General features: G+C 40.5%; 1 protein-coding gene across 1 annotated transcript in view; it reads right to left on the reverse strand.

The window, feature by feature from the left end:
- EPG5 (ectopic P-granules autophagy protein 5 homolog) overlaps positions 1–17,424 on the reverse strand; it is a 49,036-nt gene that overhangs the window by 21,316 nt on the left and 10,296 nt on the right. Inside the window, exons 7-21 of the mRNA XM_009278447.2 lie at positions 16,822–16,930; positions 16,219–16,333; positions 15,460–15,610; positions 14,327–14,482; positions 13,814–13,971; positions 10,409–10,563; positions 9,701–9,841; positions 9,321–9,485; positions 7,998–8,120; positions 6,132–6,391; positions 4,359–4,499; positions 3,489–3,633; positions 2,469–2,666; positions 1,795–1,905; positions 909–1,028 (exon numbers count right to left, since the gene is read on the reverse strand). Of these exons, the coding sequence (XP_009276722.2) occupies positions 909–1,028; positions 1,795–1,905; positions 2,469–2,666; positions 3,489–3,633; positions 4,359–4,499; positions 6,132–6,391; positions 7,998–8,120; positions 9,321–9,485; positions 9,701–9,841; positions 10,409–10,563; positions 13,814–13,971; positions 14,327–14,482; positions 15,460–15,610; positions 16,219–16,333; positions 16,822–16,930 (2,248 nt within the window). The remainder of the gene's footprint in view (positions 1–908; positions 1,029–1,794; positions 1,906–2,468; positions 2,667–3,488; positions 3,634–4,358; positions 4,500–6,131; positions 6,392–7,997; positions 8,121–9,320; positions 9,486–9,700; positions 9,842–10,408; positions 10,564–13,813; positions 13,972–14,326; positions 14,483–15,459; positions 15,611–16,218; positions 16,334–16,821; positions 16,931–17,424) is intronic.

Here is a 17,424-nt window from a genome sequence, read left to right on the forward strand (position 1 = left end):
GAGGCTTTTCTGAGTTCCCAGGTCTCAGCGCAGACCCTGGCACTACCTCATCACCCACACTAGACCTCGGGAACCCTCAGCACCCTTTTCCACACACTCCCCACATACTATCTCACTGTTTTCCAGGTAAATCAAGACATGCAAGCCAAGGGACAAATGTTCTCCAGACTAGTCTCCAAGGATGCAAGCCATGTACCAGTCTGGACATAGCCCAAGCAAACCTGTTTTCATAGAACTTCTAGACTACCTTCTTCATTAAAACACACTGAAACAGCTGAGATGAAGGATGGGCCAAAAGTTACACTTCGGGACTGGACAGCTTTGGTTTCCACTTGCTTCATTCCAGAATTTCTAAATTAATTTGGGCAAGAACCTGGAAAATGCTGCAACATGGCTTAAAGCACACCCAACTAAGTGTCTTGTTAAGGCAGAGACCTAAACAGTTCTGAAAGACTTGGAAAATAAATTCAGCAAATATAGAGAAAAGTAAAGCCCAAAATTCAGACTATCTGAGAAATGCTCTTTGAAATATAGACACATTTTCCCACCTGTAAAATAAGAGCATTTGCACTCCCCATCTCAGTGGTATAGAATAAATCCACTGAAGATCGTGAGGCATTCAGATGACCCAGAAAATCATGCAAGAGCATGAATTAGTGACTGAAGTTTTCCATAAATAATGGTATATTAAAAAACAGGTATTTGCATGGTAGTTTTTAAACATTCAACTCAAAATATAAAGGAAAAATTGCCCTGAGGTATATTTTCTCCTGGAAAGCCAATCATATAAAGCATTAGTTATGCTTTTATCTTGCTAAGAAAAAGCACATGAGAAAAACTAAACAATACAAGAGAACACTTTTCTCCAGTAGTTCTCTCCCATAAAAGCAGATGAGCGGTTCTCTCACCTTCAAAGCTTGATCAGGAGTTAAAGCATTAATAACCAACTCCCCCTCCACAACTCTGCGAAGCTGTGAATCTTCTTCAAATATTGACTCCATATTTAACACCATCCATGAAAACCAGACCTGCACAACACAGTAATAACAGAAACGTTGATAACAAAATGGCAGGGGCAGGATGGGGAAGCTTACTGTTTTCTTAAGAGGAATATGTCTTTGCCAGATTCTCATTACAAATTCACAAAAGCAGTATCGTATCTCAACAAGAAAACTGAAAACCAGTTTCCTCCTTGTCTACATTCAAATATCCCCTTTGTATTCTGTACAATCTTGGGAAAGAAGGGGGAAACGAGGGAGAACTGACAGAATCATCCAGAGAATTCTGGAGGAAACAACCTGCTCAAACAAGGTCTCCTCTCTCCCACCTGCACTACACATCTCCAGTTGGGGTACTGCAGGTTTTTTTAATTTTTGCTCAAATGAGGAACTTGCTTAAGCAGAGAGAAAGCAACTAGTCTTCAAAATATTTATCAGAAAAAGACTGATCTAATAGAAGAGTCAGGCTTCACGTATTTTCTCTCATTAAATATATCAAGAACAATTGAAGATTAAAAGAAATCTTAACTAATAAATCGCATTATATAAATTCTTGGACACAGATCAGACAAACTTGCTCTGTGCAAAATGTCCATGTTCCCTTTAGTGTAATAAACCCACAGCATTCTCTTAGCCTAAATCAGGATTTTATCCCAAGAAAACTCACAAACACAGGGACAGGAAGAAAGAGGGGACAAGAGAAAAATCTGCCAAAACCTGCAAGAGCAGAAAAAACCTAAACACCTGTATATTACTTATCCCAGGGTTGTTCATACAACACCATCATACCACTTACCTGAGAGGAATTGGCATTGCCCTCAACAAAGGAAGGTGTCACATTGCCTGCCACAATCCAGCTAACAAGCGAAGACAGCAGACCTTTGTCACAATGATAGCCCAAAGCATTCTGCACGGAAACAGAAAACATTTGGGGTTTTTTTTTGTAAGCAGCCTAACCGATGATTTACAAGCTACGGGTATGTCACTCTGCCTTCATCCAGGTTCCCTTCTGCCTCACGTAGCTACTTCCCAACATTAGCTCAGCCAGCCACTACTGAAATGCCTGCTTGTACTTTATTTCTTTTTCAGTGAAAAGATTCTGTTACACTGACGATGTCTGTTTTTCAGGAGAGGAAGCTCTATTTTTGTTCTAAATACTCTATTTTTGTTCTAAATACACCGTAGAGCATTTGAAATGCAAAGACCCCAAACTAATATACTATGATAGAACTCACATGAATGAAACCTGTGTTCCAAACAGGTTTTAATTCTTATTGTTATAACTCAAATATCAGATATTTCACTAATCGATCGACTCAGAAACAAATAAGATAACATAACCCCATTACCACTCAATCACAACTGTTCTTGTTACATTTCAGGAAAATACATTCACATCAAAATTAGAACGAGCAACACATGAACTGACCATTTACGCGATAGCCACACCATGATACCGCACCCATTTACCCTGTGTTGTTGGTAAAGCAGCTTTTGTACACAGTCCTCTTGACTGTACTGAAAAGCAGCTCTACATAAGTCATCCAGCAAGAAGAGCGTTGCCCAGTCCCTGTGCCACAGCTGCTGGCTGGTGAGGACCTGAACCCAGAACTCCAGTACTGCAGCCGGCCCCACTCCATGTGGCTGGTCACTTAGAAAAATGTGAGTCTGCCAAATTAAAGGGTAAAATTATTCAAGAGATTGCAGCTTCAATTAAAGGGTAAGAATTTTTTGATGAACTGTTCAACTTGCATAAGGCTGTGGGCCTATCCTTAAAATAATTTACGATGATGCTCTCTACGCCTATGTAAAAACAGCTTTGTCACCTCCAACCTCCAAAAGAGATTCTGCAGCCTGGAGAGCTGAGCATCTTGCGCAGTAAGCAAAAGCAGATGCAAAAGCCATAAGCGGGACCCCTGGGACCGGCAGGCATCAATGGCACCTATTTCTGAAGTGTAGCCTGCTGTTCCTGCAAAAGGACTTCCCAGAGTAGGTATGTTTCCCTTTAGTCCTTAGCCCTCTCCGATGTTAGTGGGCCTTGGTTCTTGACCTCTCTGCACTCAGAAAAAAATACTAGTTTCCTAACACAGGAACATTTTTTCATAGCGTAGCCATAAATCAATGGTCAAAAGCAAAGCTTTCAAACATCAATATATCTGCTGCATCCCTCAACTAACACAGGCGAGAAAGTAGTGCTGCGTATGACATTCCCTTCTTAGGCAGTTTTGACCTGCTATTAGAAAATGCATTTTTCAAGAAGTCTGGAAGGCACATATTGTTGTTATGTCCAGCATCACATGCACACCCAGATTTAGGCAAGTTTAAGTGGAAGTATTTCAGGAAACCAAACCCAACTATTCTTACCCCGTGGCTGCATAACTGCCAGATTCAGTATCCTTTCTAACTTTAAGTGCTAACTCAGTCAAAAAAAACCCTGTTTTTAAAAAACTCCCCCCCCCCCTTTTTTTTTTATTTAAATAATCTTCTTACCTGTATCATACTACTGAGCAGCTTAACGTTTTCTCCATAGCTCACTCCTGTCAAGTGCTGTGTTACTTTATGGGTAACCTGCTGGGTCACACCTTGAGGGACTCCACTATCCAGATGAAGGAACAGTTGGACGTAAGATAAAAACCTAGGGATGTCAACAAGTTAAATTAATTCTAAAATTTCTCCTACAGCATATTATACAGAAAAGCTGCTTCTAGAAAATTAAGACCAGCTCAACAGCACTGGTGACACCCATATACAAGGATTTCAATTCACAACCATGCTGCAGGTTTTATTGCTCCATTTTAACCGTATCACAGGCACAGTATGAGCAGTTCACGGCAGACTGTAATTCCAGGCAGCTCATCAGGACTGAATACAGTTCTTGATCCACATCAGCACCCAAATCTGGTCTGGGAATTGTTTGGGAGGCTGCCAAGTGGTCCAAGCCAAAAGCACCCCAGGGACCACATTACTCATTTTCCAGGACAGACAGCTGAGGCCCAGCACTTGAGTACCCCCCCAGCTGCTCAACCTACCAGTAAGAACACAGTTAGTATTGCCTGCTTATCTTTCTCGCTCATCTGAACGCAACAGCTACTTGTCAATACAGCTGTCTGAAGACCACTTCTGTGGCACAGCAGCAGCAGCGACAATTGTACACGTGAGGACAGTAGGAGACACTTCTACAACCACTTCTTCAAGCACAGTCAACGACAAAAAGTAACTCGGCAAATAAACCAGACGTACTTCCCCATCATCTGCGTCACATTCTCACTGGATGCAAAACCCAGAACGAAGCCTGATACAGTTAAGATTAACTTTCATTGTTCTTTATCAATAAACGTATTAGGAACATATAATGCTTACTGTTCATTCTTCAGGAGATAATACTGGCAAGAGTAAAATAAGGGTAGGATTTTATCCAGCACATGGACTACTGTTCTCAGATATCTAGACTGGACGAGTACACCCAAAAGAGGGATCCCTTCAGCACAGAACTTCTCAATGCTGTCAAAAAAAAAAAAAAACAAACCACAAAATAAATAGGGAAAAACACATTGACTATCAGTAGAAAGGGAGACAGGGTGCTGATTTTTTTTTTGTGTGTGAACAGAGATGTAGAGACGTTCATATCTTTACACTTAACCTTTGAAATCCTAAACAGAGTTTTTTCTTCAGCTGCAGGAATCATTCAATTGCTGACAGATTTGGTAAGTATTTCCTGCCCTTCTGGGGGGTTTGTGTCCCGTCTTCCAAAAATCACTGGAGATGGGGGTCTTCACCCATCAAGTTTCAATCAATTTAAAGCTCAGGGTTCTTGCCTAACCTAGTCAACTAGCCTCCCTCTCCAGGCAAAAGAAGAACCTACAGAGGGAGTTTCATATTACCTAGCTTTGACATCTCCTCAGGTTGGATGATGCTCTGGACATCTTTCTTCACTACCTACAGATGGAGCTCAGAGGGTTTCCTTACAGTAGGTACGTAGATGGCTGCAGTCAGCTGAGATGAATCCTACTCTTACTGTCCAGAAACTCATTAGCGGCAACTTATTTGGTACATTGCTCTGCATCAAGTTTTGCTAACTGAGAAGGGTTGCACATTAGGAAAAGATGTAAAACGTTAATCCTATGTCTACTCAGAAGTCATGAAAACATTGTATTAAGTCACTAGCATACAGTACAGCGCTTTGTTTCTTCTGCTCATTTACATAACTGGCCTTGAACTTTTGCATGTGATAAATATCAGTGTTATTGATTAGATAGGACATGGATATCAAATGGTTCTTTGCAAGGACAAACAGAGTGTTTGGGGGGAAAACAAAAGCCCCACTCAGAAGTAGAGAGGTTCCCTGGTTTTCATTCCATGCTCGAAGTCATGTAAAAACTTCCACTCTCAAACCAGAATACCTTCCTATCAGTCTCAAATTACTGTAGTGCTTTGAAGAAGCACGTACGTATCTATGGCATAATCTTAGCATCAAGCAATGGCTGGGGAAAGGAAAAGAAAGCCAAGACAATTCCTCTGTAAAGAGTAAAGCAACATTATATGCAGAAAACAGGTTAGTCAAAATTTTGAATATGAGAAAGAGATCATTAAAGAGATAACAGATTCAGGGAAAACAGACCTGAGAGAGGCTGATTAATTACCTACAAACCAGCTGAAAGCACAGGAAAAGACTGTGTTGGAACACAGTCAGGGCTAGGAGGTTCAGTATCAATGTTATGAAGCTCTCTGTTTATCATTACCAGCATGAGTGCTTTTTTTCTCCTCGCTATTTTCTGAATGCGCTGTTGCAGCCCTGCTAAAAAAAAAATTACCTGTAGAACAACCCTTTCAGTAGATGTGGTTAAAAGTTATTCCAGTCCATAGCAATCATGCTAATCCCTCAGTTTCAATATTATTTCTAATTACTATTTTGACTCTAACATGCAGAAGGCAAAAACATAGTACTAGGAAAATAAAGGAAACGGCACATTGTTTGGAACTACAGTCCCTGAAAGACCGCTCAATCCCTTGCATCAGAAGTCCTTTATTCTTTAAACAAGCATAAAGATGTTAATAGCCGTCAGGTCATCATTAGGTAGGTTGCTCAGTCACTGGGGCCATCCATCCAAGGCAAACACGAAAAAGCACACTCACCTGTGACCTAGCGTGGTCGTTGCCAGTGCCAGATAACAGCCGATAGGGATGCCTGCTTTAACAGCCTTCAGGAGGGGGTGAAGCGCGACCGACTCCGTCATGTCGAGCACACTGTTAGACACAGGGACTGCAGGCCAGCCATGCTGCATGCCACGGTCATTTCTGTGAAGCTTTAACCTCAAAATCAAACCCCATGCCCACTGATTAAAGGACGTCTCTGGTGTTTCCCCGTAACGAACAATGCTGGCTAAGTAGGAGACCTGGAACAAAGCAGCAGGAACAGGAATGAGAGGAAGCACGGCCATACTCCAGCACGTATGGCACTAGTCTAGGACTTGGGTCAGCTTGGATGAGTTTCCTCTTCTATCACAATACCGTGACACTAGATCAGAGCAACAGTAGTTATTTTTCAGACATACCACGTAGCACCATCAATTAAGTTTATCTGAAATCCCTGTTTCTTGTATTAAGTGGTATTAACTTAATTAAACAATTAAGTTTATCTGAAATCCCTGTTTCTGTGGCCTTGATTTCTACCTCCCTTCTCCCCGCACCCATCCCTTTTGGTAAAGGCTATCAACCTATACTGTTCGGCTGAAGTTTTCCAAACTAGATACCTGTCTCAGATTAAATTTTATTTTTTACTACTTAAAAAAAAAAACAAAACACCACACCCCACCCCACACACAACCTTCAGTAATGTTAAAACAGCTAGTGAAAAGAAAACAAAAAATATATATACAAAAATAACATCCGTCAACAAAAAGCCTAAAACCTGGCAGCCTCTCCTTAGAAAGAAGTCTGTAATGTGGACAGGCAGAGTCTCTGTGTCATGTACATGTGTCCATTACCATGAAGACCCTGTCTAGATCAACAGAATTATAAATCTTCGGGAAAAAATATTGTATGCGCTCTGACAGACCAGTGTAAACTGCAGAGCCGGGAGTCAACGCAGATATTTCATCCCCTCTGAGCTCATGCAAGTCAGGACAGATTCACCAATACAAGTGGCAACCAAGGCTGAAACAGGCTTAAAAAGAGAACTCATCTAGCTGGCACAAGACAACAAACCATGATTAAGTAGTGCGGAGAAGCAAGTCAGAAGAGAGCCGAGACAGTAAGGAACATTCAAAGTGTGGGAAGAAGAGACTGGGGAAAAAAGCACAGGGGAGGAGGGGAGGAGAAAGCACTGTACAAGTAATACTGAGAAGACAAAGCACAACACAATGCTAAAAAGCTCTGAATAAATAAATAGAAGCATCTTGGATTGAATATCCAAAAAAGGGATTTTTAACCTTGATCTTTCTATCCTTCCATTCCCCTTCTGTAACTTGGAGCCATACCTTCCTCAGCCACCAGTGTGCTGTAAAATCAATGTAATAAATGTTTGTAGGGTGTTCAGGTAACACAGCACTGATCGCTACCGAAAAGCTCCTAAAATCTTGAGGTTTTAAATAAGGTAAGATTATGAGCTGGAGACACAGGAAGGATTTCTCTCTTATGTTCACCAGTAACAGTTAGGTAGCCTTTCATTAAGCAAATACTGTCCAACTCCACATGAGTAAAGGATGCTTTGCATGAACAGTTTGCAACTATCCAAATACAGTCTGGATAATAATGCAAACCTAAAAGGGGGAAAAATTTAAAATTTCTATTTCTCATATAGATGTTCAACGGAAGTCTAACAGTGTCTTCAAATAGGTCTGTGGGTACAAAAACACTGAGAGTTGCTATATTATGATGTTCTAGTAGTATCAAGATAGCATAGCTTTTAAAAAGAAAAGAAGAGAAGAAGGTCTTGGCCTGCAGTTTTCCCTATCTATCACTATCAATAAGCTATTCCCTGTAATTCTGAAGAAGGAATACCTGTTTTATGCTTTCAGAAAGCAGCCCAGCATATGGTTTCTGGGAGAGATATTTCTGATACGCTTCCAGGACCATCAATGCAACTTCAGAATGGACAGCTGGATCCAGATGAAGAGCATCCTGCTAGAAACAGAATCGTATCACAAAACTTCGCCTCATTTAAAAGGTCTCTACAACTGTATCATCCAGTTGCACTACCGAGAAATAAATCTTAATTTGAACAGCCAGGAAGAGATTAAGTATTGTAGTATGTAGGCAAAATCTTGGCCAATAAGAAAAATTTCAGCCCAATATTGAAGAATAATGAGCTCACACTGGGCAATATAAAGCTCAACAGCTAGATTATTTCCAGAAAAAAGTGACCATAATCACTTCTCATGTGCATTTGGTGAATTTATAGCAATTAATCCAAAGATCCATAGATGGCACAGTACAGACACTGGAAATCTTGCCTTTAAGAACAAAACAAAACCAAAAAAACCATATCATGTTTTTTGTATCAAAACATAGTACTGCCTCTTATCAATCGCCACATTAAAGAACTACTTTTCCCCATATCAAAGGGGACAGACATGACACTTATTACACAGCGAAGACCTCACAGTTAATTTTCCCTACCATTCCTTTGTTTTCACATGTCACCAAAAAACAGGGAGAAAAAGTAAGGCAATCTTCATGTACAAGTATCAGCACAGCCAAGAGAAGAGTTCAGTACGATCAGACGCACAGATTACAATGCTAAAATGGATCGCTGAACACAGGCAACAGGATTTTCCCCCCAACCCAATTTCTGTTTCTCTCTGGAAAAAAAACATTCACCCTCGATTGGATTCTGAGCTGATGGAGCTCCTGGAGTAACCCATTCTGCGGAATATTTTCCAATCATTTAAATAATGCTAGTTTTAATCATTAGTTTTCTTGCATTGTGAAAAACATATTTGGATCCCAGCCTGCAAACTACAGTCACACCAGTCTCATACACACTTCTTGGAGGATTCCCGTTTCTGCAGCCACAGATATCTTAATCAAGTGACTCACAAAAATTGTCCTGTCAGCTGTTTCCTCTTGTTTAGAGAGAGGAAACTCCTGCTTAAATATCTCTCTCAATCTCAGCTGCAGCACTAGAAGAAAGCAACACAAGCAAATCCTTAGGCAGAATGCTGCAAAATTACAGGGAAGTTCCCACCCTACGCCATCAAGTGTACAGCCATCATATAAAAGCACGTAATTAACTGTTTTCAAATTCAGTTATAGTCCCAGGTTGAGTAATATTTTTGCTCTGAAAAATTGACCAGGTTCAGGCCTCCTGTTTTTAATACATACATGCTCACCGAATCCCCAGTTTAGCCCTTCCAAGATAATGCAGGCTAGTTTATTCTCCACCGTCGTTAGACTGTAATTTAATAACCAGTCACGAATCAGTGCTATCTCAGATGAAGAAGGCTTCCACAGGTACAACGGCAGTTCTTTAAACAGATAGAGAGAAACCTTTGAGGGCAGAAAAGAAAAAGGCTAAATCAGTACTCAGTGTGGAAGAATAATCAGCATTATGCCCTTCTATCTTAAAGAGTGATATGATCAAAAAAACACGGACAGGACTTTAAGATGATCCATTCATACCGAACCGTATCTTATAACACAGTCTGGTATGGCCTCTAGTTTTAACTGGGTGCCCGCTTTAAGTGATGGATGTTAGCACTTACCATCCCAACCTTCTCGATGGTCTCCCTAACACGATCCAGCAGTACAGAAATAATCTGTGTATGGATGCTGGCAATTGCTCCCAAAAGTTCTCGACCAACTTTTGAAAATGTCTCTCTTGTGGAAAGACTAACATAAGACACCTGAGAAGATGAGCAGAGAGAAGTTACTGGTTATGGCTGACCTTCACTGACACCGCAATGAAATATCTTTTGGAAAATACAGAACCAAATTGCTCTTGGCGATCCTGGACAACGAGGTTGATAAATGCCAATATTAAAACTGAAGCTGATGGCCCTAGAAGATAATGAAATTATTACGTCACAGTGCCAAAAACAAAGTCCAAAACTAATCATAGAAACAACGCCACGCACATTAAAAAAAAAACCAAAAAACTACACACCACAACAAAAAAACCACCAGACAAGGAATTTCAGAGCTACAAGTTAGAACTGTGCGAGAAAATAAAGCAAAACAAAGATATTTTTGTTCATTTGTTCCATTCTGGCTTGGTCTACAAAAAAGCTGTTCTTCCTCCCAGAAAAACATGCACTTCAGGATATTTTAATTCAGTACTAGATTATAAACCTCAGAAGTAGCGCTTTCTTAGTTCCATGGTAGAGCAAACTACAGAAGCCATGAATGTTTCACACCTTCCACTGTTAGAAAGGAAAAGAGCACATTCATCCTTCTCCAGTAATATTACTCGCCTCATATATCTCCAGAACAATGATTTTGATAAAATCCTCATCAACATCAGCCCTTTTGGTTTGTGCCATCTGAGCAAATGTGGTGAGCAGACAAATTTCTTCTGAGCAGTTCATCGATTTGAGATACTTTTCAAAATTTTCAAGGTGCTCTGGGTCTAGAAAAAAGTCACATGAAAGAAACATGATAAAAGAAGTGTTATAGGACATGCATTGTCAATATTTATACATTCATTGACAATCCAATCCCAGAGAAGGAATCAGTGACAAAGCAATTATCACTGGGTTAGTAGCCTCTCTTCAGAAGGGGCTGATATCAGCTGCTTTAAAATAAGGTGCAAGAAATACCATAATATGCAGTGAGTCCGTATGATTCAGTAAATACGCTAGTAATTCACAATGAAAGCTAAAACTGCTTCAAGAACAGCTGGAATTCAATTTTAACTATGCAATGTCGATCATCCACAGGAAGAATCCCTTCAATCTTTTTGCTTCTTAAAAATGTTATCATGGTTTTGGCTTCCATTATATACTGGAGCAATTAATGCCACAGATTAAGTCCAAATTATATGAAAGGATTCTAGTTTTAATCAGCACACAGTCAAGAGAAGATTAAAACTAAGCCCATCCAAGCACAGCAGAGAGGTTTTGATCAAGTTGAGAGACTCTGCCCATTCCACATACCATGATCTCAAGCAGCAGTTAAACTGCTGGGAGATCATTCTATGCCGATTACAAATAAAAATAAAGCATCTAGCCCTGGGCCTAGATTATGTCCAAGAGTTACAAGGAAAGGTCAGTTTCAGCTTCCCAAATTCAATACAAGAAAATTACTGAATGCACTTGTTTGGAAAATAACTCTGAAAACAGAGAACTGAAGTTGCACAGGACAGGAAGGCTAAGAGATGTTTTCACTTGAATTCAAGGCAGATTTCCTCTTTAAACCCAAGAGTGACTTGTTGCCAAATGCAAATAAACATTTCGTTCCTCGGGGTGGGGGGCAACAGGAAGGGAAATGTACAAAGAAACCTGAACAGGACTTTAAAATAATTTTTATTTCTTCCAAATAACTTTAAATAGAGGCTGTGCAGCAAAGCAAGCGTTGAAAGCTGCATTTGAGCTGTAAAATGGTTTGGAGAGTGGGTCTGCTTCCTCTGAAACATAACATGCCAATAAACACTGTTTACAGTGATCTTATCATAGCAGTTTAATATACTGAAAAAGCACTCATTGTGGTACTCAACTACTTAATCTGCACAGGCATGCGCTCAGCATGCTTGCCATTAAACATTTCCACTTAGGTTACATTCTATTTTAAAGGTTTTCAAGAATTTTGCCACTGTACTTCAACCTGAAAAGGTCAGGCTTGTACCGCCAAAACATCTCATGAACAGCATGCTAGAGGACTGTGCAATTTAAGTAGAGTTTTTCCATACAGTAAGATAAACTACGCTCCTGATAGACCAAGTGTAGTTGTTGCTTGGGGTTTTTAAGGTAATGCAGAAGGACAAAAAAAGACTATGCCATTACTATATATAAAACCATAGCAGAATGACCCCACAACGTGGGGAAGGGGTAGGACATGCAAGTAACAAATGACTATGATAGTGCTGTAAATAGTTGTAAGATAAAATGCTGGACTAATCAAGCGTGCGTCAAACATACAAGGCCACAGCTAATGAGCACATCATGAGAGACAGGTAAGTACTAGCAGAAACTGGACAAGGACAACCAAAACTGTGGCAAATGGCAGTGATGAGCCAATTTGTGACTATATAAGGAGAAGGGCCCAAAGGTTCAAGAAAAGTTCACCTCCTGCGAAGACCACGAGAGACCTCCAGAGACCACCTGGAGGCTTGCTACCACGCGTAGATTTACCACTCTTAACACTTCTCAAACTTAATTTGGGAAGGGAAATCAATAAAAGAGGTTCTCTCCCAAGAGAATGTTAATGCCATGGTCTTCATGAATTACAGGAAATTAAGTCAGCATTATATTGGTGTCAGTCAAAATAAGCTATTTCAGAAGATTAGATGGATTTCACTGAAAGAACTGTTGATATTCCCTGTCTAGACACTCATGAAAAATAGTATTGTGCTGACATAACCCATCGAGGAGAATGAAGAGAATAAAAATATCCTGCATCAGCATACCAGGGACTTTAAAACATGAAAGTTAGCTAGAAGCAAAACAAAGCCTGAACAAAACAAAAAAACAAAACAAAACAAAAAAATCAGTGTTTGTTACTGTCAGAGCTGCAACACACCACATCATATTACATTCTCTTTGTTTGAGATGCAGTAAAAATTTCTTGCAAAAATAAAAATAAGGAAGTCCTACTGAAACAGTGTAACGCTTACTGTTTTGGCTGGCAAGCGCTAATCGGATCAGTACTTCATAAAGTGTACAGAGCTACAGTCTTGATAACCCTCTCCCACTCTGCGCAAATTGCCTTAAATGTTAGCTGGGCTTGCCCGGAGTCAAGACACTCAGTAACCTCTCAAGATCGACGTTTTCTTCTGCTTCTCCATCAAAAGACTTGGTTGATGTGGTAACAGCTATCTGGGCTACCAGCTAGCTGAAAAGTAAAACTGACAGAGTGAGATTTGCTCTCCCTGAAGACAGCAAAGAGGCTGTGAAGTAGGGAGTTACTGCTTTGTTTACCTGTCTCCCTGTCAACCAAGCCCTGAAATATTTTCCATGAAGGTGGCAGCAAAGGGAAAGTAGCATTCCAACCGGCTTCTAAATAACTCCGCCATAGCTGAAGCCACCACAATCACTGTGGAGATCAACACAGGACAGAAGTCAAGGGGAAAGAGAAAGAAAAGGTGTCATACAGGACAAGAAAAGCATCAAAGGAAGGCTTGAGATAAGGGAAACACCTCTAGTTGTGGAAATAAGCAGATCTCCCACAATGTAAGTTACTGAAGCCAAAACTAGCAAGTCTAAGCGAAAGCAGGGGCGGAAGGAGGCCTGGGGTATTCACACAAATATCAACAGCTCAACAGTTGACAACAGTCAACAGCTCGCAAAAAAACCTAAGTGATACAAAATTCTTTATTTCAGGATTTACACCTCACTCTCCAAATACTATTGAAGGTCAAGATGGGACCTGATACGAGAATACACAAGATGTACCTACTGCATGGCACTCCTGCAGCTCTCTGAAGCAGCCAGTAGCAGTCACTGTCAGAGAGAAAACTAAAAGGACAGTAGATCCGACAATTCCTGTTAAAAATGAGAGTTTGGGCAAACAAGTACTGGAAGACCATGAACTGTCCAAGACACTTCTAAGGCTTCTGGACCAGTCACGCTGCTGAGGGTGTATTTAACAATGGAAATTAAACCCGTAGCTCATGCAGCAGTAGCTGAATCTATGAGAATTGGTTCTGAGTGAAGGAATTCTACCTTTGAGTCTTTGTTTGCAGTCAGCAGGTTGCAGAGTAGAGCAGAGCTTTTCCAGGTGCTCGCTCTCTGCGCAGTGCATGACAAAGAAGAGCCTCCAAAGCATGTTGCTGGATAAGGTTCCGTAAGGCATCTCAGACATGAACAACCAGACTCCCAACCTGTTGGATTTGAAGAGGCAGATAGGAACAGTTTCACCCTGATAAATCCCAACATTTGAAAAGGAGACATATGCCCACATCTCTGCCACATGACAGAATTAGGAATGTGAGGATGTGTCTTAGCATCTCAAATTCCGAGTTAACCTCATTCTGAACTGAACAGGTCCCCAGAGCTTCTGCCAGATGTTAGAACTCAAGTCGTAACTCCTCCCCATCTTAATACTACCAATATGCTGAAAAATCCTGCATATTGCAGCCTTGTTTAAACCATTAAGTATTTAAAGCTACTGTAATTCCCAGTTTCAAATATCTAACTCCAAGATGAAGCCAGTATCAATCACATTGGACAGCCTACCTTTTTGCCTTCAGAACATGTAGAACAGCTCTAAAAAACAGCTCATCAAACTCCAGTTGCAATTTTTCCACAGAATAGGGATGCGCTACTGATCCATATTGTTTATTGCTGCTAACATATTGGGCCCAGTGGTCACTCACATGACAAAGCGTCATCCTACACAGCAGAACAAACAAGTTGAAGAAGGATCATTAAGTATGTCATCACCATATAAAAACACAGACAAGTGAAACTAGATCAGAGTCTAGTCACAAGAGACTTTGTCCTCTGGCTCCCAGAGATTTCCACATAAAGAGCATTTCCCTCCCCTCTTCAGACAGGGTTAGTCTGAAATTCCTGTGTTATCCTTCCTTGGTTTTGCAACCAAACAATGCATAATATTCTGTTATACCAAATTAGTTTGTGTATGAGCTTTGGAGCCTTAAGGTAGTCCCACGTTATGAAGTGGCTGTACATGCAAAGAGCTCATACAGGAATAATTATACTGAGAAAGTTACTGCTCTAATAACACAAAGAAAACCATGAATTTTGTTTCTGATTTAACTGTATCCCCCTTGAAAACACACTCATAGAAGCCATATAAAGTGACTGGTAGAGATTTGAAAATGAAGAGCAACTTTCAGGTTCCAATTACATTTGCTTACTGCAACAATATGAGGATTTTCAAGGAGGAAATTAAAAACCCTAAACCAACTCTGTATTACAATGGAAAGCAAGCAGTAACACTAGTTATAAATAGGGTGGTTCAAGAAACTGTTTGTTGGGTATCAGTGACCTTCCAAGACAAGCCTAAGCACACCTTTGATGGAAGTCAGCCTGGTGTTCCACAGCTCACCCAGCTCCTTTGTACCCACAGCATTTAGATTCCGCAATTCCCCACTTCACAGGCGGCTTGAGAGTCAAAGACCCTGGGATTTCAGATTCCCGGACTGGCTAACCCTAAACTGACCAACTCTCGGAGCAAAACGTACCCAAGAACTGTTTGGGGTTTTTGTTTTGTTTTGGTTGGTGCAGTTTGGTTTTTTTGTTTGTTTGGTGGTGGTTTGTTGGTTTTTTTTTTTTAGCAGCTCTGAACTTTAAACCAGACCATATCAAAAAGATTTAATCATATCACAGAGAAGATACTCTCTTACTTGATCAGCTGACCAATTCGCTTCACAAACTGTCGGTACCGTGCTCTGTTAAATGTTTCTAACCCCGCAGACAGAAGTTCCACTAAGGAGTTTGCAAAAGCAAAAACCTTCATCATGTCCTGGGGAGTTGTTTTCTCAGGAAAATAAGCACCTAAGACCGAGACAGAAAAATAAGTCTCAAAAAAATGTGTGAATTCTGGATTTTTTTTTTTTAAGTAACTTAACAAGCACTCAAAGCAACAATTCACCATATAGCTGGCAAACAGTTCATTGTTTGCCAGCTATATAGTGAACTGAAATTTATGTTTTGTTTATGAAATGAACAATAAATACCTGTTAAGTATGAAAGTACAAATAAACTATGCAGGTTATAAGACCTCTAGCAAGCAATTATCTTCATGTATTTGTCCAGAGATTCAGCAAAATAAAGAATGAATAAATAACTGGAGAAAAATCACAGTAACATGACAGCTAAGAGGCAAAGGGGAAAAATTAGTCCTGAAAGCACATCTGTGAGTATAACGAGCAGATCAAAACTCAGGCAAGGACTCTAACGTTTTGCATGCTAGTATTGCTGTAAGTCATCCCATACACATGGCATAGACTCCCATCTCATCTGTTTAGTCTGTGAGCTGTTGCATAGGTCCATTATTACTTCACTCACAGACTCTCATAATGCAGTAGTATTCTTGGCAGTTTTAGTCATTAATACCATCAGCGTAAGCAAAACAAAGAATAACTCTTTAGCAACTGATTTACCTCCAGACTTAAACCCAAGGAACTGCTGAAAGAGTTCATGAAATGGAAACTGTGACAACAGGGAAATCAAGTCATCTTCCAAAAGCAGGATCCAGCTTGTTTCAGGATCCTCATCCTATAGACAAATACAGTCACTTTTAGTAGCTTTACAATAAAATGCATGGTAGAAGGGCTTCACTGTGGTACTAATTACAGTTCGCTTGTAAGAGGAAAACAAAGAAAGTACAAATTAACTCTCCTTCACACACACACACACACAACCTTCTAAATTCCTCTTCTGTCTGCGTTTATACATAAAAGCCCTCATCAGCTAGGAAGCAGAAGTAGAGGCAACACTATGCTAGTCCAGCCAGCTTCTGAAGGGAAGCACCTACTCAAACATATGTCTACTTCCATGCTCCTTTTGCATGCAATAGCTCAAACGTTTAAATTCTATCTGTTAATACTCATTCCTGGAAGCTCCACTATCTACAGTTATATCACAGAGATAAAAGGAGAGTAAAATAGATATGATGCTTTTTAACTGAATGTCAATCAATACAACAATCTGGAGCAAAAGCACAAAGGGAAAAAAACAAAAAAAGGAGAAGTCATTTGCTGTACCTCTTCTCCTCCTTCATCTACCAGGGTCCAGTTTCCAGATTCTTTCCCAGATGAAGAGGAACTTTTCCTTTCACTTGGTTTCATATGGCACATGAAGTCCACCCGATTTCTGATTTAAAGTGAAAAATCAAGTTTACAAAAAATTAGAAAATTAAAAATTCTGAATTAAGTCATTTTTTAGTTAAGAGAAGATACTGAAAAAAACAGATACAAGAACAAGAAATTAACAAGTATGTCACAAAGCTGCCTGGCGGAAAAAGAGTCTGGGGGTGTTGGTCGACAGCCGGCTGAACACGAGCCGGCAGTGTGCCCAGGCGGCCAAGAAGGCCAATGGCATCCTGGCCTGTATCAGAAATAGTGTGGCCAGCAGGAGCAGGGAAGTGATCGTGCCCCTGTACTCGGCACTGGTGAGGCCGCACCTCCTCTACAACTACCTGAAAGGAGGTGGTAGCGAGGTGGGGGTCGGTCTCTTCTCCCAAGTAACAAGTGATAGGACGAGAGGAAATGGCCTCAAGTTGCGCCAGGGGAGGTTTAGATTGGATGCTAGGAAAGATTTCTTCACTGAAAGGGTTGTCAAGCATTGGAACAGGCTGGCCAGGGGAG

Source organism: Aptenodytes forsteri, unplaced genomic scaffold (assembly GCF_000699145.1).
Source record: "Aptenodytes forsteri isolate BGI_AS27 unplaced genomic scaffold, ASM69914v1 Scaffold178, whole genome shotgun sequence".
In the NCBI taxonomy this organism is placed as follows: domain Eukaryota; kingdom Metazoa; phylum Chordata; class Aves; order Sphenisciformes; family Spheniscidae; genus Aptenodytes; species Aptenodytes forsteri.